This window comes from Capsicum annuum, chromosome 3 (assembly GCF_002878395.1).
Source record: "Capsicum annuum cultivar UCD-10X-F1 chromosome 3, UCD10Xv1.1, whole genome shotgun sequence".
NCBI classification, from domain to species: Eukaryota; Viridiplantae; Streptophyta; class Magnoliopsida; order Solanales; family Solanaceae; genus Capsicum; species Capsicum annuum.
The window spans coordinates 215,732,494-215,757,904 of NC_061113.1; the positions used below are offsets into that span (position 1 = coordinate 215,732,494).

The 25,411-nt window shown below is 35.8% G+C and overlaps 1 protein-coding gene across 1 annotated transcript in view; it reads left to right on the forward strand.

The window, feature by feature from the left end:
- The window catches only part of LOC107863279 (tripeptidyl-peptidase 2), a 37,179-nt gene extending 13,871 nt beyond the window's left edge, over nt 1-23,308 (forward strand). The window contains exons 10-34 of the mRNA XM_016709138.2: nt 304-387; nt 478-665; nt 787-961; nt 1,034-1,155; nt 1,242-1,336; nt 1,613-1,671; nt 6,815-6,969; nt 8,098-8,276; nt 9,898-10,010; nt 10,084-10,254; nt 11,265-11,393; nt 11,498-11,598; nt 11,681-11,798; nt 12,976-13,055; nt 15,095-15,167; nt 17,211-17,296; nt 17,381-17,432; nt 17,553-17,663; nt 17,776-17,841; nt 18,215-18,307; nt 18,963-19,058; nt 19,824-19,922; nt 20,259-20,351; nt 22,421-22,600; nt 22,833-23,308. Coding sequence (XP_016564624.2) covers nt 304-387; nt 478-665; nt 787-961; nt 1,034-1,155; nt 1,242-1,336; nt 1,613-1,671; nt 6,815-6,969; nt 8,098-8,276; nt 9,898-10,010; nt 10,084-10,254; nt 11,265-11,393; nt 11,498-11,598; nt 11,681-11,798; nt 12,976-13,055; nt 15,095-15,167; nt 17,211-17,296; nt 17,381-17,432; nt 17,553-17,663; nt 17,776-17,841; nt 18,215-18,307; nt 18,963-19,058; nt 19,824-19,922; nt 20,259-20,351; nt 22,421-22,600; nt 22,833-22,991 — 2,877 coding nt within the window. The 3' untranslated portion in view covers nt 22,992-23,308. The remainder of the gene's footprint in view (nt 1-303; nt 388-477; nt 666-786; nt 962-1,033; nt 1,156-1,241; nt 1,337-1,612; nt 1,672-6,814; nt 6,970-8,097; nt 8,277-9,897; nt 10,011-10,083; nt 10,255-11,264; nt 11,394-11,497; nt 11,599-11,680; nt 11,799-12,975; nt 13,056-15,094; nt 15,168-17,210; nt 17,297-17,380; nt 17,433-17,552; nt 17,664-17,775; nt 17,842-18,214; nt 18,308-18,962; nt 19,059-19,823; nt 19,923-20,258; nt 20,352-22,420; nt 22,601-22,832) is intronic.
- The last annotated feature ends 2,103 nt before the right edge of the window (nt 23,309-25,411 follow it).

Here is a 25,411-nt window from a genome sequence, read left to right on the forward strand (position 1 = left end):
TGATGTTGTTGTAATTGTTAAGCCTTGCTGTAAGGCTGGTACTTTTGTCCTAAAGTGTCCGTATCGTTCGGCATACACATTCACGTTGATGTCAGTTCTATTATATCCGACTCTCTGACGTCTAACAACCTTGGTGTGCCATGTGACCTTACATTACCTCTGAGGTTCTCATTCTTGTGAAGTGAGAAATTTAAGTGCTCTGATTATACGTGTAGTCGCAATAAAAAACTGTGGTTGCAGGGGTAGTTTCTACATTAATTTTTAATCATTGTTGAAATGTGCATGCTTGTACTTGGTGGACAGCATAAATGTGATCTCATCAATATGAGTTACGGAGAACCTACACTGCTGCCAGACTATGGTCGCTTTGTTGACCTTGTCAATGAGGTAATGTTTCATTGCCTTTGTGTGCTCACATTGTGGTGTTCAGTGCATGAGGAACCTGTTAATCGGTTGATCGTTTGGTGGAATATTCAGGTTGTTAACAAACACCGCCTAATATTTGTCAGTAGTGCCGGCAATAATGGGCCGGCTTTGACTACTGTGGGTGCACCCGGTGGCACCAGTTCAAGCATAATTGGAGTGGGAGCATATGTTTCTCCAGCTATGGCTGCTGGTGCTCACTTATTAGTTGAGCCACCTACTGAAGGCCTTGAATACACCTGGTACGTACGTTATTTAATGGTTTCTCGCTTTTCCTATTCGAGAGATGGGACCTTTTGGGATACTTTGTGCCTGTATCCTAGTTAGAATTTGGAGTACAAAATTAGCTCCACGATATTGCAGGTCTAGTCGGGGACCTACTGATGATGGTGATCTTGGTGTCTGCATAAGTGCCCCTGGTGGTGCTGTGGCCCCTGTGCCCACATGGACCCTTCAAAGACGCATGTTAATGAACGGAACATCAATGGCATCTCCATCTGCTTGTGGAGGTGTGGCTTTAATTGTCAGTGCTATGAAGGTAATTCAAATGTTTTGGTCCTTTCATACAGTTTCTCTTGTTTTCCTTTTAACTGAATTCTGTGACCTGCAGGCGGAAGGTATTCCTGTTAGTCCATACAGTGTACGAAAGGCTCTTGAAAATACATCTATACCTGTGGGTGCTTCACCAGAAGAAAAGTTAACCGCTGGACAGGGACTCATGCAAGTTGACAAGTTAGGTTTACTGCTTCCTTTTGAATTTCATTCTTTAGCATGTCCATTGATTTCTTTATGATTCATATCTTGAATGTTCAATGCAGGGCTTATGAGTACATGCAAAAGGTGCAAAATCTTCCTTGTGTGTGGTATCAAGTAAATATCAAGCAGGCAGGAATAACAAGTAAACCAACTTCATGTATGTATGTGTGGGCGCTCGGATCTGTGTTTCGTGCATGTCTGTATTTCTTTGTAGCCCTCCATAATGCCGCAAACCATTTTCCCTAAGTTCTTATTAATGGTGAATTTCCGAAACAAAAAGGAGGTTTATCAACGATGGATAACTGTTATCTTTTCCGTTTTTAGGGGGTAATTTAGCAGTTGCCTTAACTTTAAAAGTTTGTGTATAGTTATCGCCACAATTTTTAGTCTGATAAATTAACTTTTCATTCTGATCTGAAATGCTATTTTGCAGCTGCTACATCTCGAGGAATCTACCTTAGGGAGCCTTTATATTGTCACCAATCTACAGAGGTGAGATTAATCCTCTAATTTTGTTCGTCAAGCATGCTAAAGATTCATATAGCTAACTCCAACTAGTTTCGAGTCTAGGTGTAGTGTTGTGTGCTTGTTGAATAATTTATGGCTGGACACTGATATATTAGGAAGATTCAACAGAATTTGTGGTGCATCTTTGGAGTCTTTGAGTCTCTTGAGTACCTTGGGGCAAACTAGTTAAGATTTAACGTTTTACTAGTAAGGCTTCTCTACCCCACGAAAGTATGGGAAAGGTCTGGGTACATCCACCCTCGCCAGACCCCACTTGTGGAAATATACTGGGTATATTATTGTTGCTGTTTTATTAGTAAGGCATAATAATTCTAATATTAGAGAACTTTTATTATATATATAGAGAGAGAAGTATCTATTACCCCCTGAACTTGTCGAGTTTTATTCATGGTACACTTGAACTTTGACTTGTTCGAAGTACTCCCGAACTTGTTGTTTTAGTAAGTCGCGTGACCCTTTTTTGCTGATGTGGCAAAATGTTTGTATTCACACTCCATCACACGTGTGATGGAGTATTTCATGGGCCAAATCAGCATTTTTCATTATTAAAAAACGAAAAAAATCTATTTTTATTTAATTTTTTCAAAAAATTTAATTATCCCTCTCCCTATTTATTATCCCTCTTCCTCCGTTACTTTCAATCTAAAAAAAATTTCATCCAACTCCAGTTTATTAATTATTTTATGAAATAAAAATTTCATCCGTTTATTAATTTTGTAAAAATTTTGTTTATTAATCTAAAAAAAAATTTCATCCGTTTATTAATTCAATCTAAAACTTCAGTTTCCATTCCTATGAAACTCTTTTAATTTTGTAATCTTAATTATACATATCATATGAGTTATTGTAACTAAAAAAATGTACTAAATATCGAAGCAGATATTTTAAAAAATAATAACTAAATAAATACTAAAGAAATTAAACACATACTTATAATAAAGAGAATGTAGTTATCTTGATTATCGATTTTTAGTCCCTAACGATTTGATTTTCGATTTAACCTATTAGAAAGTACTCATAAAATAGAAAATAGAAAAAGTAGTAACTAACATGAAAAGAAACCAAATCTTAGTCGCAACCAAAATCCTACTTATTGGGTGTATATATATATATATATGGGGTGTAAAATAATAATTTAGCATAAACTTATTGGGTTATCGGTTTACCCAATAATCCACTTAAAAATATCGAAATCGAATCAATGATCCAATAATTTTTTTTATAATATCATTAAAAAATCTTTAACCCTATAACGATAAATCAATAACATTTTTATTGGTTTGATTTTAGTACGCCCCTAACTTAAATTGCAATTTCTTACCCCGTTAATTATAATAAGAAACGTATTTGTGCATGTGAGTCTCCTCAAAATCCTAATCGAAACACTAATCGGAAACTACTATGAAACACTAACTGGAAAAAAATAATTTCATATTTTTAACACACATCAAAATATATAAATTTTTAGAGAATAGCTTACTTGATCGACGAAAATTCAACCTTTCACTATTTTAGAGTAGAGAAAAACTAAAAAATATAATTATTTTAGAGAAAAATCGGATAATTAAGGATAGAAGTGAGTTATTTTTTAATATAGGATAAATATAAGGGAAGATAGTATTTATCCACATGAACATCCATATCAACACTTTTTTCCATGTATACGCGCGTGGTGTACACGCACTGGACAGTTAGCAAAAAAGGGCCTCGCGACTTACTAAAACAACAAGTTCGGGGGTACTTAGGACAAGTCAACATTTAAGTGTACCATGATTAAAACTCGACAAGTTCAGGGGGTAATGCATACTTCTATCTCTCTCTCTATATATATTACTACTATTTAGAAACACGAAGAAGCAGGCACCTCTTCGTCGACGTGCCTGCTTCTTTCGTGATTTTACTGAATTATTACTACTATTTAGAAATACGAAGAAACATGCACCTCTTCGTCGATGTGCCTGCTTCTTCCGTGATTTTACTGAATTACCCCTAAATAATTATTATATGTCATTTATGTATTCAAAATTTAATAATATTTAATAAAATAGACATTTATGACATATCTACTTTAGTTGTTTCAATCGTAATTTTATTATATCACCCTTAATTAATTATTTATTATAAGTCATCTAAGTATTAAAAAATTAATATTATTTAATAAAACAATAAAGTAGAAATAAAATAATAAATTAACTCTTAATGTTTTAAATTACTTAACATCTTATATGAGACCCATTTAAATTTTTTTTAAAAAATATTTTTATATCAATTTTGTTATATCACTTCGAATTAGTTATTATGACTCATTAACATGTCTAATTCACCACATTGTGATATTTGGTTGGATCTTATATATTAGAAAATTAATCATGTTTAGTAAAAAAAAGTAAATTAAACATTTATGACATGCCTGCTTAAGCTGCTCCAATTGTAATTTTATTATATCACCTCTAATTAATTATTATAACTTATCTAAGTATTAAGAATTTGATAATATTAAATAAAAAAAGAAAAATAGACATAGATTAACTGTTGTTGTTTTAAATTAACTTGATATCTTATATGAAGCTTACTTAAATTTTTTTACAAGTATTTTTGTAGCAATTTTACTATATCACTTCTAATTAATTATTATAAGTTATTTAAGACATGTCTGCTTCGTTACTTCAATCGAGGTATATGATTAACTTTCGAAGTTATCTCAGTGTCACTTAAATTAGAATAGAAGAAAAAGTATTATAAATCACAATAGTTAAAAAAATTAAACTATTTTAAAAATATAATTGACTATTAATGCAACAAAAATTTTGATTAGGAGAGTATTAGATTACAATAGCTAACAACTTAAAATAGTAAATTACAGTATAATTCCAAAAAAGTATTATAAATTGCAATAGTCAACAATTTAAATTATCTAAAAGCATATTAAAAATATAATTGATTATTTAAATTTTATTTATATCACATAAATTGAGATAAAAAGATAACATATAGCACGGGCCGATGAACATCTAGTATATAAAACCAGAGGGGATAAGCAGGCAGCGGATCGACATGTTTGCTTGTGTGGCTTGCTTCAGCTGCTTCAACCTTACTTTTACTATATCACCTCTTAATTAAATTATAAGTCATTTAAGCAGGTCGACATGTCTGCTTGTGCTGCCTGCTTCAGCTGCTATATCACCTCTAATTAAATTATAAATCATTTACATATTAGAAAGTCAATAATATTTAATAAAAAAATAACATAGTCATTTCTGACATGTCTGCTTTAGCTGTGTCAACCGTAATTTTACTAAATCACTTCTAATTAATTATTATAAGTCATCTAAGTATTAAAATATTAATAATATTTAATAAAAAGATAAAATAGACATAAAATGATAAATTTACTCTTGATCTTTCAAATTAACTTGACATCTTATATGAGGTCTACTTAAATTTTTTTCACAAATATTTTTTATAGTAATTTTGCTATATCACAACTTCTAATTAGTTATTATAAGTCAGTTAAGACATATTTGCTTCGCTGCTTTAGTCGTGATTTTATTATATCATCCCCAATTAATTATTATGGTCATCTAAGCATTAAAAAATTAATAATATTTCGTAAAAAAGGATAAGTAGACACAAAATGATGTCAGTATAAAAAATTTGATTGACTATCGGAACTATATTAGTGCCACATAAATTGGGATTAGTGCCTCATAAATTGGACTGGGACAGAGTATTACATGAAGTAACATATATTATTTGAAAATGAGATAAAAAGTATTGTAAATCACAATGTTTAAGACCTTAAAAAGTATATATAAAAATATATAAAAAATTTGATCGACTATCGAAATTTTTTATTTGTGCCACATAAACTGGGATGGAGAAAATTTAATTGACTGTCGAAATATTGTCTGCGCCACATAAACTGGGATGGAGGGAGTATTCATATCTTATTGAAAAATTATATAAAAACATTATAAATCACATAATTAACTACTTAAAAATTTAAAAGACATACAATGTTTGGCTAACTCTCGAAATTATATCAGTGTCACTTAAATTGAAATAGAAGAAAAGGTATTATTAATTACAATAATTAAAAACTTTAATTATTTTAATGATTGATTTTCTAAATTCTATTTGTGTCACATAAATTTAGACAAAAAAATAACATATATTGCATGGGCCAGTCGATATCTAGTATATGTGTGTGTGTATATATATATATATACAGGGAGAGAGAGAGAGAGACTTGGGCCACGGTCTCTTTTGTTTGTCATTGTCCTTGAATTACCTGGATCCTGCAAGTTTCCTCCCAGAAACACCAGCATATCATTACCCATTTCCTTTGCCGTAAAATACAACAAGTTGATACAACTCTACACAGGTTATCCACTTCAGCATCACTTCTCTCGGAAAACAGATTTGTGATCCTTTCTTCTTTTTGTCGCCAGCACCCATTCCAGTTCTTCCACGTCCAAACTAGAATTCTTATTTTAAGTTGCCATTTTTAATACAACTGTGCTGTCAAAGAACAGAGGAAAAAAAGAAGTAAAGTAGAGTTGCCACAGGAAGCATCTATGTGTGCCTTATTAAGGTTCAAAAGAAACTACTGACTGGATAAAAGGTTTGCCAGTCGATTTAGTGGATACCTGGCTTTGAATGGAGTTAGGTTTTCGGTGTTTCAGGTGGAGTGAGGCAAACTGAATAATAGAATCTCATTTTAGATATTCTTTTTCAGTGTCAAGGTATTCAAATTTGATGCATTCGTATGGTTCCTTATTACTAGGTAACTAGTCATCTTGCTATGACTCTCTGCTTCCTTTTAATGGATGTTTTCAGAATAAAACTGTATTGTGTATGATGGGGAAATGTAGAATCCGATGGTGATATTGATCCTTTCGGTTTGAGAGGAACATATGAAATTCTTGAAAATGGTTTGAGCTACTTTTCCATACGATGTTAAGTATATTGATGCAGAAAGAAGCTGCGCATATCTGCTAAATGCAAAGTCATCTGAAAGGAAATTTGGTGTAAATGCCATTTAGATGGTCATGAATTTTTTGATTATATTGTTACCCCTTAAAGGTTGTTAACATTCTTTCCTCAGTGGACAGTGGAAATTGCACCGAAGTTCCATGAAGACGCAAATAATTTAGATCAATTGGTTCCTTTTGAAGAGTGCATTGAGTTGCATTCTACTGGAGAGACAGTAGTGAGAGCTCCTGACTACCTCCTTCTCACCCATAACGGTCGCAGTTTCAGGTTACTCAGTCACTGTTCTCTTTTTCACTGTTCTCATTTGATGATTGATGTAAATCATGTTACTTTCTTATTGTGTTCCTCTGTCCATTTTGTGTTTTCTGAATGCGTGATCTTTCATAACTACTTTTGAATTGTCAAATGCTAAATCTTGGGTATTATCTGGTGTTCAACAAGATTTGTGGCTTAACCTCAATGACGTGTTGGGATTTTCCAGTTTGCTCTACTGTTGATTATTCCAAGGGTAGTGCTGGAAAAATCTTTATATTTTAAGCAATGTTCTATTACTTTAAAAAGGCAAAGTTGGTCAGAGGGGGAGTTGTACTCTACCGTTGCAGCAAGGGATACTTGGATGACCTTTGAACACTGAAATATGGTGGACAAATAATTGATTGCTCTGCAGGCCCTTAAACTATTGGATCTTAGTCAGCCAACCTGAAATCCAGTTGATGTCAGATAACCACGGGAGCTCTTTAAGAGCTAGCAGGAAACATCATTCCGTTAGTTTTCTGCACAATGGTGTCAATTTTGAGTGTGTAATAGGAAATCCAACCTTGACTCCACTTCTTACCTGTTATCCACTGGGTTCAGTAAGCAGTATCCTTTTCTAGGGATTGTCTCATGCATGTGCTCTCCTATGCCTTTTCCTGCAAGTGTTACTGAAGAAGTGGAGAGACTTCAGAGGAATTTCTTTCAACACAAAGGATAAGTCAAAAAGGTCTCACTTTTAGGAGTTGGAAGGTGGTCGCAGGCCCAATGTAATTTGGAAAGCACGGGCGAAAATCTACGGGGCACCGAGAAGTCTCTCTATGGAACTGATGAAGTATAGATTCTTTGATGAAGTATAGATTCTTTGATGAACTGATGAAGTATAGATTCTTTAGGAAGTGCGTATTTTGTGGTTCAGGAATTCTTATATTAAATCATGGCTATTGCCATTAACCACAGCTCCACATTTCTCTTTATATAGCATATTTATGATTTGTCTCTTGACTTAACAAGTCATTAACATGATTTTTATTTTAACTCATGATATGATTCAGGGTATAGACAAGAAAAAAAAAAGAGATTAGATGATTATATGGGAGTACAATATGGGAAGAAACTCATGTTTTCTCTTCATTCTTCCAGCATAGTTGTGGACCCCACCACGTTAAGTGATGGCTTGCATTTTTATGAAGTATATGGCATAGACAGCAAAGCACCATGGCGAGGACCACTTTTCAGAATTCCAGTGACCATAACAAAGCCCTCTGTTGTGACGAGTAGACCCCCTGTAATTTCCTTCCAAGGAATTTCATTTGTACCAGGTGATTATTATATTGCTAATCTATGAGTACAATTTGTTCTCTGTGTCTCGTCTATGTCTCTTCAGTGGTACCTGTGTCAGGATTACAAGTAGGGTGGTGTCTGCTTGGTCTTATGGATCATTTTGCTTCGTTACATCCTGTTTAAGTACCAATCCATATTTATCCCTTTATAATTGCTTGATATTCTATTGATTAAATGTTGCCCCAACTCGTTTGTTGCAATCCTCCACTCAAGTTTGAATTTCGTTTTTGTATTTTAAAAAGTTTTTTGTCCTGATGCTCGTGTGCTTGTTAATGAGTTTACATAACTCCTATGGGCATGTCCACTTTGCGGCATGTAATTTGGTCAACAGATTGTATCCGTTCTCTCTCCCCCACTTTTTTTTTTTTTGTAAAGGAAAAATTGCTGAGCACTAATGATGCACGGTTCAAGTGTTGGTGGATAATGAGCCCGGCCATATAACCTTCTCTACTTAAATGCCAGGCTTTTGTCTGAGACAGGGTTTGAACCTGGACTGTGTGCCTAGCCAGCATAAAACACTCTGGGCTCTTAGCCACTAAACCAAAGCACTGGGAGCCAACAAGTTGCATGCCGTCATATAGTTTTGTTTACCAAAACACAGTACCAGTCCCTTTTTATCTTTTTCCAATTGGAAACATCATGTTTGTAAGATTTGGATTATCCTTACTGAACTGGAACTAGTTTAGGAGCTTGGACTTTAACTTTGTAAAGCTGAATGTGGAGAACTAACTTCCGGGGCTGTGTTTAAGATGTGGGTGTAGGCTAGATTGCACTGGCATATTTTGGTGCAAGTGCGTGAGAGAGAAGGAGGGAGCAGTCGTGGGGAGGGACGGGGAATGAGAGAAGAATTCTTTTTTTAGTGTTGCTAATTAAATTAAGACTGTTTTTGACTATATTTTTTGAAAGAACACGGTTTTGCATGTATGATATCTTGTGTTGAAGGTTTGGTGTTGATAGAATATTGCCTTGTCGGCTAAGTTACATGAAGAATTAGTCCTGCCATTTCTGTTGAGTTTCTCATCCTAAGAAAATGTGCACTGTCTTTCAATAGTTTGCACTCAGTTTACTCAATTTGAATGGTGGTCTAAAGTAGGATGCAATAGATGCATATCTGAAAAATGACAATTGAATTGACTATGTTCAGACAAATCGAAGGGTTCATAAATCTGAAAAATGACAATTGAACTGACTATGTTCAGACAAATCGAACGGTTCATAAAACGATCTAAGCTGCTGATAGCTTTAGCTGCAAACCATGGAAAATCGGGTAGCCTATAATTTACATGAGACATTTTGTTACAGGTAATATAAAAATTATATAGTGTTGCTATGATCTGGACCAGATTTTTGGTGAGAATCTATACCGTCAGATTGACTGCAATAATGTGTTGTAAATAGATGTGGATTTGGGGGTAAGAACCCAAAAGAAAAAGTTAAAAAAGTATAGCAGAAATTTGAGGAGGGTATAGACCGCCACGTGAATCCACAAACTAAACTTTCATTTTGTTTGCTTAAAAATCATTTTCAGGTAGATGTTGCTTGTTCTTCCCTTGACTGCTTTGTCATTGCCAACTTTTTTGCATGCACACTTGTGTTCAGGCCAAATTGAAAGGAGATTTATTGAGGTACCATTTGGTGCTTCCTGGGTGGAGGCCACCATGAGAACATATGGATTTGATACAGCTAGAAGATTCTTCATAGATACTGTTCAGGTAAAAAGTATCGTGATTTATTGTGTTGTTCTGTTGTAAAAGTTACCTCCATTCACGTGCTTGTAATCTACAGCTTTCCCCGTTGCAAAGGCCCATTAAGTGGGAAAGCGTGGCCACATTTTCATCACCTTCTTCCAAAAGCTTTACGTTTCGTGTGGAGGGTGGTCAGACAATGGAATTAGCAGTAGCGCAATTTTGGTCCAGTGGCATAGGCAGTCATGAGACCACAGTTGTTGATTTTGAGGTAGTTATTTCATAGTACAATATAACTGAAATTGGCTCTTATATTTATATTTATATTTATATTTCTGTTCTGAATGATTAATTTCCGATGGCCATTGGATCTTAATAGGAGGCATGCTGTCATCCTTTATTCTTTTCGCCTTGTCTGCATTATTTTTATTTTTTTCTTGAACTGAGCACTTCCAATCTAAGATGAGAGATTTTGTAACAATTAAAGTTGTTCGCACCCTCCTTTTGGTTTCTGAGATACTTTCTTAATGTGGGAGTCCTGCCATTTGAATGGTCCAAGGTGAGGATGCTGACTTCCTCTTGTCAAGAGGATTGATTCTATTAATGCAGGAAAGCAGTTAAAAATTGGAGTACCATAAATTCTTTTGATCTAAATTTAAGCAAAGAGTTTCATAAAATTGCACAGAATAATTGTTCATTGAAATGTGTACCCTGGTCATGCATCTTATATGTAGAAAACGGGAAGAGAGAGTAGTTAATATAGCAATTCAAACTTTGTTAGTCCAGAAGGCTGAACTTTTACTTATTGTCTTCTCCATTAAGAATGAAAGTATAGATGCAATGCAAACTAAGCACTTTCTTTATCATAAAAAGCAAAGTTATTTAGTAATGAAATGGCCCCGAATAGTGCGGAACAGATGGAGAAGCTTCATACAGCAAATACTTGCTTTAAGGTATAGTTGATCAATATTCTTTCCTTATGTTGTATAAATGTATCTACTCCTTTTTACTGAATGCTATTCACATGGATGCTTGGGTTTACTGCGTGACATGATAATTATTTTCTTATGAGTAAAATTTCCAACCCCCTCCTGGACAACCCAATCTTCTGGAGTGATGAAAGAGAACATTTGCTTGGAAATTTTCATGCTTTGCTTGCTTAATTATATTGGGGACTTCCCTGGACCCCGCAGCTTAGTGCACCAGGCTGCCCTTTAGTTAAATATATTGGGAGATGAATAAGACAGTGATGCCTCTTGGGTCTTTGATTGAAATTCTCAGATTGCATTCCGTGGTATAAACATCAGCAAAGAGGAAATTGTTCTTGATGGAAGTGAAGCACCTGTGAGGATTAATACTGAAGCTCTTCTGTCAACTGAAAAACTTGTCCCTTCTGCAGTACTCGACAAGGTCAAAGTGTTTCTTGAACTATTGATGTTAGCCACTCTGAGTGACTTCTTCAGGAGCGTGAAATGCTTACATGATCTCTTTTTCCCTTTGGAATATGCTTTCAGATAAGAGTTCCATATCGTCCAGTTGATTGCAAGCTGCACGCGCTTTCAGCAGACCGGGACAAATTGCCCTCAGGAAAACAGATTCTGGCTCTTACATTAACGTGCGTTTGATCTCTTGGAACCAGGTATACTTTGCTTGATTGCATTTTGGATAGTAACCATTTCCAGCTCTTCTTTCTGCAGCTACAAATTCAACCTGGAGGATGATGCTGAACTGAAGCCTCAGATTCCCTTACTTAACAATCGGATCTATGATAACAAATTTGAGTCTCAGTTTTATATGATATCGGATGTGAATAAGGTATAGATTCAATTCTGTTTGATATGAAAGCAACAGAGTAAGCTTGACTTGTGCACCCCCCCCCCCCCCCCCCCCCCCCCCCCCCACCCCAAACACACACAAAAAGAAAAAATTAAGAGTATCTCAAAGAAGATACGAATTTTCATTACTGCCTAACAAGAGGTAATGACCCTTGGAGTGGAAGATAAGAATGCTTAGTTAAAAGAGGTTTTCTTACTTTCTTTTGGGTTTGTAGTTGTCTTTTGAAGGAGGGGTGCTGTGCATCACATTGTTTTACTTGTATGTGCACAAGAAATAGTATCTGAAATATTCAGAAGGAATTCATCAATAACAGAAGGAAATTTCATTCCAATGTTTAAATGTAGCTATGTAATGCGACAGACCTTCTGCGAAGCGAAAATTAGAACTAACTGTACCAATTGGTCCAGATAGCCTAAGAAAGCTAAAAACATCAGTGGTGAAGTATGACAAGAAATCTTGGTATAAAATTGAGCTACTTCTATAAAGAAATGGAGTACTTCATTGAGAGCGCACGTAGTTCACAACCTTAATTCTCTTTCTTCATAAAGCAGTCTTTGAAAAACATAATCTTCTATATTTGCATATACTCCCCCCGTTCCTATTTACTTGTGACCTTTTTAAGTTGCACACCCCATGAGAAAAAGCATTAAATTAGAAGGTAATTTGTCTAAATTACCTTTATTTATTACTCATCTTTATTTAATTCTTCTCTTTTTTGCACTATATTAATATCTCTCCATATTTATTACTAAGGGTAAAGTGGAAACAAACAACTAATTATGCCTTGGTTTTGTGAAATGACAAGTATTAAGGAATATCTATTTTTAGTAAGGACGACAACTAATTAAGAATGGAGGAGTAGTTGATAATTTTTTTGGGCAACTAATTAGGAATGGAGGAGTAGTTGATAATTTTTTTGGGCAAGCATGCATGATTTGAAGAAAAATTAAAACCACAAATCTAACGGATCGTGCATATTTTGTTGAACTCAACAAGTGGATGCAAATTGTGTGAGTTAAACAATACTGGTTTATTTCACTTGTTTTCGTTGTAATCATGAATCTGACCGTTCTTCTATTAAAAAAAGTTTATTATGATCATTATATACAGGTAATCTGACCATTTTCACTTGCTATCCTCTCCTTTTATTCTGTAGCGGGTGCATTCTATGGGTGATGTTTATCCAAATTTCGCAAAACTTCCGAAGGGTGAATACACTCTACAGCTATATCTGAGGTATGTTGGTGCCCTAACATCATTTGTTTGATGTGCTGCAAGGGCGTGCAAATTATTTTCCTCGTTCTCTATTTGACTTAAATATACTCATTGCCGAAGGTTCTTTCCCCTTTTTCACCCAGGGACATGAAGTTGTCTGGGCTTGAGTTTTAGACCATAAAAGTTCCATCTCTATGCTAGTAAGTAAAACATAAGGTGTTAAGTGAGGTGACTTGGATTTGGTTTCCACCTTGTCTTTTTTGTTTTTAATACCTTTGGATATGTTAGAAAGTTAAGCACTGGTGTTAGAATGCTAGAATTAGGGTCCGTTTGGCCATGTGAGATGAAATCATGATATGAAATCATATGAGATGAAGTTGAAGTTTTGTTTGAAAATGCAATTTGGTATTTTAAGCTGTATTTGTTTCTTATAAACAAAAAGCTTCCGTAAGTTGTGAAAACTATCAAAATTGCCCGAATTCTTTATACAATCTTACAAATAAGAAAAAGTTCATAACAAAATATAATACACTATCACAAAACCATTCTAAAAAAATACTACATTTATTGATCAAATGGTAAAGTAGGAGTTGATTTGAAGTAATAAATTTTTTTTTAGGCAATTGGCCATGAAAATAAAAAAAAGTTGGAGTTGGAGAGGGAATTGGAGTTGTGTTTGGTCAATTTTTTTTTTTGAGAGAATTTTTTAACTATAAAGGTGAAGTTGAAATTAGAAAAGAGTGAAAACAAGTTGAGACTTAGTTTTCACTTTTCCAAATAGAACTTCAAGCTGTATTTGGATTTTTTATGGCAAACCATCATTTTTTAATAAAATGAATAGATTTTTCAAAAAAAAAAGTGAGTATTTCTCATGTTCAAACGGAGCTATATGTTGGTGAGAGTAATGGTTGAATGAGATAGAAATGGTTTAAAGATTGGTAAAAGTAATAATATGAACTATAAATCTTATTTACGTATGGAATAAATGGTTGGTAAATATACATGGTGGGGTTTGTTGACAAAATATAAACTTGTGGGTTAGTTTTTGTATTTGAAAAATCCCAAATCATGATTTTGAAATTCCCAAATCATGCTTTTGGAGAATTTGCGATTTCATGTCATGATATGAAATCATGAAATGAAATCACATGACCAATGCTGATTTCATATCACAGACATGAAATCGCTGTCCTAACGCCCACTAGTGTGTTAGAAGAGGTGAGCTATTTTGTCACACATGGGCATATATCATGTTTATTGGGTCTAACACCTTTAAATAGGTGTTACTTGTCTTCATGATATCATAGCATCGGTATGTTTCACTTCTTTTTTTCTGGTAGGGGCATCAACCGGTAGATTAAAGTTACTTGAGCCAGTTTTCATTGTGAAACCTCAGCTAATGCTTGTACCTATTTGACACTACTGTTCAAAGTGGGCGTATTAGACCACTCATCACTAACCAGTAAAACAAATAAAAAACAGCAACTTCACTCGTGGTGACCTGGAACCATGTCCCTGACTCTAGCTAATAACAAGAAGACTTTTGAGGAAGAAATTTTAAGGGCATGGTGCTTAACCCATGCCGCAATCCCTGACATATCACCATCGACCCCGCCGGCATCTCCTATTCTCGAACTACCCAAACCCCACCTATATCCATTTCCCCGTGAAGATACTGTTGATTTTGAAATCGAACTTGAAACCGGCAATGGGAAAGTCTTTATCAAATAATAGGATCACGTAACAAAAGGCGAATCCCTTTCTCAACAGAATGCACAATCATTTTTTTGGTTGTCCTCTCTGTCAAATAGAAATTTTTTGCCATTGTTCTCTTAAAAATTTAATGAGGAATGTTTCTTTAATTGGATTTTCTAGCCCCAACACTCCTTTTTTTGCTTGTGACTCTTCTAACAGCCAATTATTACATTGTAATGTGAAACCAATCCATGCTTTGTTTCTTTTCGCGGTCTTATGAGATGCACACACATTGATCGTGCCCAGTAGGTTATCTTGAATATAACAAAAATTGTCCTCACCAGCTTGTAATATCTATGGTTCAGGCATGACAATGTACAGTACCTAGAGAAGATGAAGCAATTGGTCTTATTCATTGAAAGAAAATTGGAGGAAAAGGTACACTGCTATACTCTTACAGATGAAAACTTGTTCAATCTGAACTAATCAATAGTTAAGAGATGCAGGCTGACATCTCCTTTTATCTGATGCATTGGTCCTTTCAGTTGTGTAATTGTTATCTCCTTATTTACATGTTCGAGATTTCATGTTTAAAGTCGTGATTTTTTACTTGCTTTTGGAAGTTCTCGTATTTCCTCTCAGCAATCAAGTAAAGAAAACCAGAAAAAGTAAATCTTTAACTTTCTAATACTCTCTTAACACTTAACTATGCAAAAGGATGGCTGTGGAAAGGAAGTCTCTTATGGGTTTTAATCCAATAGGGTACTCAATGATCCTGTGGGGGTTTGAGGTGAATTAGGAATAAAAGGGTTCTGGGTGCTCACTGTAGGATTTCTGGTTCAATCTTTAGACCTGCTACTGCACATTTACATGTATTTTCTATTTACTTTTGAAACCGTTTATGCTCCTTAGAGTAAATGTGTTTTGTTCATTATGACGGGAAACCTAATTAGGTATGTACGAATTAGGTCGAGTAGTAGAAAATAGGCTGTACAAAAAAGTGACGCAGAAGATATCTTGGTCCTCTCCTTGAGATTTTGATCAGCAGTTGTAGTAATAATTATCTCATCGTCTTCTTAATTTTTTATTGTTTTAGGAGGTTCAGGTGGCAGTCAGGTAATTGGGATTTGGTCCATACAGATTCAAGGCAACTGATTGCAATCCCTATAGGGTTATTGGGTAGGATTGAGGTATTTCAGTTATAGCTGGGTTGCGAGCTTGGATAGCTCTCAAGGGAAGGCATCTAACATGCTGTCATTTCTATGTCCAATCAAAGTAGACACCTGGAATGGGATGGTGAACTGATGAATCTAGGCAATGAAAAGCATAGGTGTTTTGCTAATCTGTCAGGGTAGTTCAGCACACAATTGCAAGCTAGCGTTCTCACCATTCCCTTGGTTTATGCAGGTTATCACGAGCCTATTCAAAATTGGTCTTTTGTAGTATGTTGGGTCTTAAATAAGGCTTTCAAGTAATTCATAAAAGGAAAAGAAAGCAATTCCTGCTCCTGATTACTCAATGACATGGGTTTTAAACCTATTTGGCATTTACAATGAATGTATATTTCCATATTTACATTTCTTATCATTAATATTCTTAACTCTGCCCCTGAAGTTGGAGACCACATATTATATGCTCCTAAATTGCCACAATATACTCTCTTCTGGAGCTACCGTGCAATTTTGTAAGAATATATGTAAACTAATCATTCAATTGGAAAGAAACTTGTCATAATGCATCCCGATTAATTTTTTGTGGAATAAAATGACAATCTGCATCCTGATTAACTTTTGGTCTAATAAATTATAAGCTACTTCTATGTGCTTCCTTCTTTCATGGGACACTGTATTTGATGCAATGTGTATTAACTTGATTGTTACATACCAATTTGATGCGCGTATCCACACCTCAATTCTAGCAGAAGTTGCTTTAGCCATATAAGCTCACATGTTGGTAAAACCGTTGCTCAATAATAGATCCCAAAATGCAACCAATCATTAGGTGTATGATGATTAACGATGTTAAAAAGGATGAGGTAGATCTAAATGGAAGTTTTCCCAAAAGATCTACAATCTCGTGTAATTCATGTGGAATTACCGAAGAATGGAACTTAATCCATATAAGCAGTACCAAATATTTACGATTGAAGTGAATGGACAGAAAGGAGCAGAAACGCTATCACTAGAACTTCCTTCAGCAAGAGATCGATGATCTGGATCATCCAAGTACTGACTGCCAACTCTTAGGACCAACCAAAACCTTCAAAACTCTAGCATAATGGCCCCACCACTCTACCCTTCTCCACTTAAATGCCCACTTAAATACTTGGCTCGATGCAGCACTCGAACCTATAACCTAATTCGTGAGTCCCTCAGCCTTTGCCACTTGAACTAAGCCTGCGGAGCAAGTAACTTAATTAGGTCTACACTGCGTGACACTCTTCAATGTCTTTGTTTACTGATGCATAACTTTTTTGTATAGGACATTGTTCGGTTGAACTTCTATTCTCAACCTGATGGCCCACTAACGGGTGATGGTTCCTTCAACTCTTCAGATCTGGTTCCAGGGTATGTTTAGTCCAGTTTATGACGGTTGTCTGTTTCTTGCTGTCATGTCACCACGTGTATTGTTTTACATCTTGATATTTGTAGAATGAAAGAATCATTTTATGTGGGTCCTCCAGCGAAGGACAAGCTCCCAAAGGTTTGTCCTACCAAATTCCGTTCTGTCGCTTAACTCAGGACTTGTCATCCCGTCATCCCTTATCTCTGAGCTGTCCTCATGGGTCCTAGTCATTGTATGATTTGTATAATCTACTTGCAGAATTCCCGTGAAGGATCTGTATTGTTTGGCCCAATGTTATATGAAGAGGGAAAAGGTCGGCAGAAGAGTCCTGCTTCTTATCAAATATCTTATTTTGTGCCACCAATGAAGGTTTTCCCTTGTATCCTTCTGTCCAGATTACCTTCTGCAATGCAAAGATAATCTCTTTCATTCGAGTCTCTGCTGGTCTTTATAGATTAAATGAACAACATTGTCATTTCAGCTTGATGAAGACAAAGGAAAAAGTTCAAGCGACACCAAGTCTGTCTCAGAAAGACTAGAAGAAGAGGTATTCATATTTATTTATTAAAATCTAATGTTGGCAAGTTAGTTGGTTTAGTGTCCTTATAGTAGGTCAGTCTGCTTAACAATTTTCATTGAGTGAAGTCATTGCTTTTCCTTTTTCCTGGAGTTGGAGAAGTATTCTCATACATGCAGTATCTAGTTAGATGTTGAATCAATTGGAGTGGTTATATAACCTTTCTTCTCCTTTTTAACAAGATAAATAGTACACCACCATACTGAAAGGGAAAACAGCTGCTTCTGCTTTACAACCGTTTGTTTCTGTGTAGTTGCTTAGAAAGAGTATCTTTCTGATTTCGATCATTTACTTTCTCTAGTATTGTGACATGCCTAATAGTATCTCTCCTTTGGCCAATCAGGTCCGCGATGCTAAAATAAAGGTTCTTGCTAGCTTAAATCAAGGCACAGATGAGGAACGCGCGGAATGGAAAAAGTTATCTGAGTCACTTAAGGTAATTGTTAAATTGTTTTAAGGAGGTGAGAATAAGTGCTTTGAAGGCCTAACTTGTGAGCTAATAAATCTGATTGACATTGGAAGTACCAACTCAGAATAGGTTAAGCAAAGCCCATTTCTGCCTGCTGAAAATTTGCAACTTTTACACTGTTCTGAAGTCTGCCAAACTAAAAACTCTGCATTATTTCAATTTGGAGAAAAAAGGAATAAATTAGATGCTTTGAAATTGAGATGACTCCTACTAATGGAGTTAACTTAGAAGTCTGAGGGCCCTACTCAACTGGTGCAAGGGAAGACTGACGAGTATGCAGAAAGGGTTGATGACAGTTCTGTGCAGATCTCTGTCAGCTTCATATTGTTTTTGGCCTTTACCTCATGTGTCAAACGTCTGATTTAGGCTACTTGTTTTGTGTGTCAACTTTGTACTGCCTCTTCTTTTTTAGAGGGAATTTGTTTATTTTATTTCTCCAATAATAGAAAATGTATTTGCTGTTAAAATGCGACTGTTGGATCTTTTTCGTGCTCTCTCCAGACTTCTGTAGAATTTCCCTTTTATCATTCCGTTTGCACTGATTTCTTGCTCTATCTATTTATATGCTCACCATGTATGACAATGTTGTTTTCATTTTTTATTTTTTCAATATACTTTGCAGTCAGAGTACCCAAAATACACTCCTTTGCTTGCTAAAATATTGGAAGGCGTGCTTTCTCGGAGCAATATTGAAGACAAAATCCATCATTTCACAGAGGTAAACTTCAATTCTGAAGTATACACCTCAATTTGCTCTTTCTGGGTTCATGTGAGTAGTTACCCAGTGTCAATCTGTTTCATATGCAAATTGTTGTAACTGATGGGCCTTGCTTCTTTTTTATTTTCCATGTACTCCAGAAAATAAATCATTGTGTTTTTATTTGTCTGCTAAAAGATATTTTCCAAGGAAAGCATTTCCACCAAAAGGGGAAAATGACCTTGTGAGTGGAAGTGGTCTCCCTTCACTCTGTTTCAACTTTTAACCTTTTTTTTGGTAGACTCAGCTCTTAACTTCTTATCATTGCTCCAACCAGAAATTAAACATTACTTAATTAAATATCTTTTGTCCTACGTTTTTGTTCTTCACACCTCCGATCCCTTCTCCTCATAAGCTCTATGATTCTCAAGATAATATTGAAATGTGGATCCTCAGGCCCTGCCATTGTGAAGCTTCCATATAGAAACCGATATCCCTTTTCCAAATATTTTTACGAATATGCTCTTTTGATGTTGAAGTGCATTTCTTGGAACTGCCATTTAGAAATTTTTTTAAAGAAACTTCATCATATAGCTGCCATTTGGGAGGATGTGCTTCATCTGGGAGGAGAGTGGTCAATTTCTTTTGAATGACAGCATATTAACAAGTAGGTCAGGCAAATTGTTGGCAAACATATTTGCTCAGACAGGCGATAAATACTTGAACTGTTTTTTGTCTTCCCATATAGTCTAAGTGATCATGGATTTTAAGACTCGTTTTCTCCAGGTTATCACTGCAGCAGATGAAGTTGTTGCTAGTATCGATAGAGATGAATTGGCAAAATATTGTGCCCTCAGAAGTGACCCAGAAGACGAGGCTACAGAAGTGAGTGTTAATCTTTGGGTGTTTTTACCTCTAGAGTACATTTTCAAGTGGAGAAAACTAGTCAGCATAGCAGTTAATGTTGTTCGGTACTTCTCTCTTTTCACCCTCTGCTAACTGTAAAAACCAGGGCTGCTGGATTTGTCCTTATATTTCAGCAGAACAGTTTTTTCTCCCAAGTAACTGTTCATGACTACAGTCTACTCCATTTGACAGAAAATGATTTTCACCTTCTGCTAACTGTAAAAACCAGGGCTGCTGGATTTGTCCTTATATTTCAGCAGAACAGTTTTTTCTCCCTAGTAACTGGTCATGACTACAGTATACTCCATTTGACAGAAAATGAAGAAGAAGATGGAGACAACCCGTGACCAGTTAACTGAAGCACTCTACCAGAAGGGATTGTCTTTGGCAGAGCTTGAAGCATTGAAGGTAATGAATCTTTAATGGAGCCATGGACCTTCTATCCTTGCTCGAGTGCTGACAGCTGAGATGATTGCTTAGGCAAATAAGAATAAAGATTGGCCTTTGAATGAAAAGTTCTTTGTTTAAAAAGCTTTAGTCTTTGAGAGTTTTGGAACATGAAGCAAAATTAGGCTATTAGACGCTTGTCCAACAAAAGAAAAATAAACAGAACAGAATAAACTGGACGGAAGTGGTTTGTCCATCTGTATAGCTCCTGAGACTTCGTACTGGCATTTCATATCTAGCATATCTTCTAGAGTGGATTGTTGTGGATATGTTCAATTTTAAACATCAGTTTGTCTTAGTGTGCAGTGCAATCACACAGTTAATGAGCTTCTAACGTATTAAAATTATTGTATCCTTTTTGGCTCTGAGTTTAACCTTTGGCTATTGGAAATTTCTGTAAGTGATCCCCAACCCTGGGAGTCCTAAAAAGTTTTTAAAAATGGGTAAGGTTATTCTACCAGATAGAATCGATGAAGGAGAAAGCATTGGTGGGATGAATGCTATAGTTTCAGGAAAAAAACAAACTAATCAAGTAACTGGCAAACTGAATTTCGTATTTCTATTTTTCCTGCGTCAGAGTATGATTAGATCTTGCACATGTGAGAGTATGTTATTATATTTAAGTTAGTTTGCTCAGTCTAAAGGTTTTCGGTTGAGTAGGACCAAGACAGAGTACTTGGAGTGTAAAGTTTTGTGATGTGTCGCAGGAGGCTGACTTGGTGGTGAAGCTGGACTCTTAGGCCATTAGAAGAGGGAGTTTCAAGTATCTGGGGCCTATGATTCAGGGCAATGGTGCGATTGAAGATGTCACGCATCGTATTAGGGCAGGGTGGTTGAAATGAAGGCTCGCTTCGGGAGTTCTATGCGATAGGAAGGTGCTCCCGAAGCTTAAAGGTAAGTTCCGACCGGCTATGTTATATGGAGCGAAGTGTTGGCCAATTAAGAACTCCCATATCCAAAAGTTGAAGATGGCGGAGATGAGGATGTTGCGATGGATGTGCGGCCATACCAGGAAAGATAGGTTGAGGAATGAGATTATTCGGGAGGGAGAAGGTGAGAATGGCTTCGGTGGAGGACAAGATGCGGGAAGTGAGGTTACGTTGGTTCGGGCATGTGATGAGGAGGGGCTCTGATGGTCCAGTGCGAAGGTGTGAGACACTAACTATGAATGGTTTTAGGCGGGGTAGAAGTAGGCCGAAGAAATATTGGAGAGAGGTGATTAGGCAGGATATGGAGCATTTACAGCTTACGGAGGACATGACCCTTGATAGGAAGTTATGGAGGACGCGAATTAGGGTAGAGGGTTAGGGGGTGGGAGTGCGTCGGTAATTGTAGTGAAGCGTTCTTTATTTGGGTCGGAAGTTTCTTGTTCGTGGTGTTGAGTGATTGTTTGTGGTTTCAGATAGATAGTTTTAGTATTATCTGGTAGTTGTAGTATTATCTTGTGGCTAGCGGTGTTGTTTATTTTACATATTGTACTAGTTTATATACATCTATGTTTTGTGTTTGTTATACTGCTATTAGTCCTAAGCTGGGGGTCTATCGGAAACAACCTCTCTCTACTTCACCTGAGGTAGTGGTATGGTTTGCGTACACTCTACCCTCCCCAGACCCCACTATGTGGGAATACACTGGGTATGTTGTTGTTGTATATACATGATTATTTTTTACGTATATATATAGTAGATGTCGAACCCCCTTCAGTTAGTTCGTATGTTCACTTGTGAACCCCCTTGGTGAAAATTCTGGCTCCGAATGATCACCTGATGCAGTTAGATTTGAGTTAAGTCTGATAGGGATGATCACCTGATGCAGTTAGATTATGAGTTGGTCTTCATCTTCTGTTGTACATTTTAGATTATGAGTTGGTCTTCATCTTCTGTTGTACATTCTTCTTTCAGTCATCATTGATCATGCACAAGAATTGCTGCATGAAGTGCCTGCGGATTCTTCCTTCTTTATTTTTAAAATTTATTTTGTATTTTTGTTTTTTGAGTGCCTAAATGGGTTGATAATGTTTTTTTTTGTAGGGTGGCAGCACTGCAGATAAGGCAGAGAGCCAGGTTGCATTGGAGTCTGATGTCCAGTCAGATATGTTTGAAGAGAACTTCAAAGAGCTAAAGAAATGGGCGGATCTGAAGTCTTCTAAATATGGCATCCTTTCGGTTCTCCGTGAGAGGCATCATGAAAGACTTGGAACCGCGCTGAAGGTACTACTACTTTGAGCATTTTGTCAATGATGTAAATTTTACTTGGTGCATCAGTACACTATATATTCATTATTTTCTCGGATGGGTGAACTCTTTCATTCTTGCTCACTTTAACAGTATTTCATACCTGGAACTTGGAATGCATACATTTTTATAACGCTTGTTAGCTCTTGTAATTACAAAATCGTTTCTTTTAAAAAAATTGAGATCATTTGCGGACTTGTTACATCAGGTTCTAAATGACATGATACAAGATGATGGTAACCCACCCAAGAAGAAGTTTTATGATCTGAAGCTCTCTTTGCTCGATCAGATAGGATGGAGCCACTTGGTGGTATATGAGAAACAGTGGATGCAAGTACGATTTCCATCGTCACTACCTCTGTTTTAGTGTTTGTTCGGTGAACACACCATATTTAGTAGAATACGAGAGAAAGAAATGATGTCAACAGTTCTGCATGAAGAAACTTGATCATTTATGGCACTGTGCAATGTTGAATAAAAGTCTTCCTTTCCAATATTCACCTAGTTTGTTTTCTTTAGTCCTATTAAGAAGAAGGATTGCATGTTTAAACTATGTAATTTAAAAGTGATCTGGCACCGCTCTGGCTCCATGCTATTATTGTGTATCTGGGCGTTTATGGTTTCTATGGGCATTCATCCTCAACAATCAGAATACGGCGATATAAAATTGGTTTTCTGGTTTGAGTTCTTGTCGTTCATGCACTTGGCTGTACTTGCAGAGTTCATTCATGTTTTGAATTCATCATTGCTTTACCCTACCCTTTACTTAGAGCTCAAGTTATGAAAACAGAGTTTGGGAGTGCAACCATAGTCTTTCAGCTAGTCGTTTTCAAAGCAGCAGTACAAAGTGCAACCACCTTTTGTTAATTGGGCATATTTCTTTCCTATGAATATTTTGACTTCTGCCCAAATAGACCCTTTATCCTTGTTTTCCTTCGACAGCCTAACCGCTCGATAGCCTAACCACTCGGTTTTAGTAGTAGGTTCGCTGTGCTTGACCTGCTTCGTTTCTCTTCTCATGTTCCTTTAGTGATGTTTCTTTTTTCAATTGTTTGGTGATGACGGTAGTGTATTGCTTTTGCGCACTTTGATTATTTCATGGGGTACTTCTACCTCTCATCAATACAACCATACAACTAATGGATAATTCTGGGTACCACGGTTATACAAATGGAAAGAGGTTATCTAGTACCATTTTGTTATGTTTATTTCATGGGGTACTTCTACCTCTCATCAATACAACCATACAACTAATGGATAATTCTGGGTACCAAGGTTATACAAATGGAAAGAGGTTATCTAGTACCATTTTGTTATGTTTGAAATTTGAATTTGAAACCTCATATTTTGCTCCCACTTTGTTGATCACTAGGTCGAACCGTATGTTCGTTTATGATTCAATATCTCTAATGAAAATCATTTACTGCAATTTAATTTCATTTGTTATAACTAGGGGATAATAGGATCTCTCACAGTATCTCTTGCATGTCATGAGATTAAAAGTGGACCAAAATCGGCAGCCCCCGACTTGACATCAGTTTTCATAGTATCTATTTCAACCATGTCTTCATTTTAAGCACCTCAATCAGTATTTTGACACTTTTTTATGGTCAGCAAAATAATATCATGTGCATGGGCTACACTCACTAATGATGTGTAAAGTGACGAATAAAAAGAGGACACTTGTCCTTTCTTTCCAAAATAATTCTTAAATAACTAATTTTGATTAAAATCAAAGAGTTGTCAATACATTTTTACTTCAAATAATTATGAAAAATGGATTTGACACTTTTAATCATTTCCTCCACACCAATCACCATCACTGCCCTTTACCCAATCAAAATCGTCTTCTGCAACTCCTTCCCCATATATGCAATCTTTTCCAAAATTTTCTCAGTCTTCTGCAACTCCTTCCCCATATATGCAATCTTTTCCAAAATTTTCTCAGTTAAGAACCTGTTTCCCAGACAAAGATATTGAAAGTAATTCAACACCATGACAAATTAAAAAAGGCGGCGACCTTTTCATTGTCAACGTCACACTCCAAAAATAGGGCGAAAAAAATTGCAAATCCATTATTGGATGCACAAGTTCATGCTTATCCGAAGTTCTCAAGTATTTATATTTTAAGAAAAATGATCAAATATACCCCTTAACTTGATGGCAATATATACCTTCGATGTTAACAAAGTTGTCATCTATACCTCTAAAATAAAAAAAAGAAATTCAAATCAATTAAAATGACCCGATTTTTTAAAAAAACCATCTACCTAGACTAACTCAACCCGACCCATCTAACTAAAAACCAAACAAACAAATATACTCCCAATGCGACACTACTCTTGCTTGTCCTCTTCCCCCTCCTCTTCACCTATTTAAGATTTCTTTGAAATTGAACCATACTAAAAGATGAGTCGTGGATGGAATTTGAAGAGAAGGCAAACTCTATTTTTCCCTGTCAATCATGTGTTGTCTAGTTGGTCTTTTACAATTGAATCATCTATAATGATATCTGACTACTTTTTTTTGCATGTAGATGCCAACATTTCTTCATTGAAACGCTTGCAGTGGAATAGTCATGACTGTTTTCTGTTGTTCTTAATTGTCACTACTAGAAAAAAATGAAAAATCGACCACAAAAAACCGATCACAAAATGTGGTCGGAAAAAACTGACCACACATGGTTGGTTTTTTAATTTCATTTAATTTTTTTTTTCAAAAAGCAACCACATGTGGTCGCTTTTATATTTTAAAAAATCAAAATAATTATTTCAATAATTTTTATAT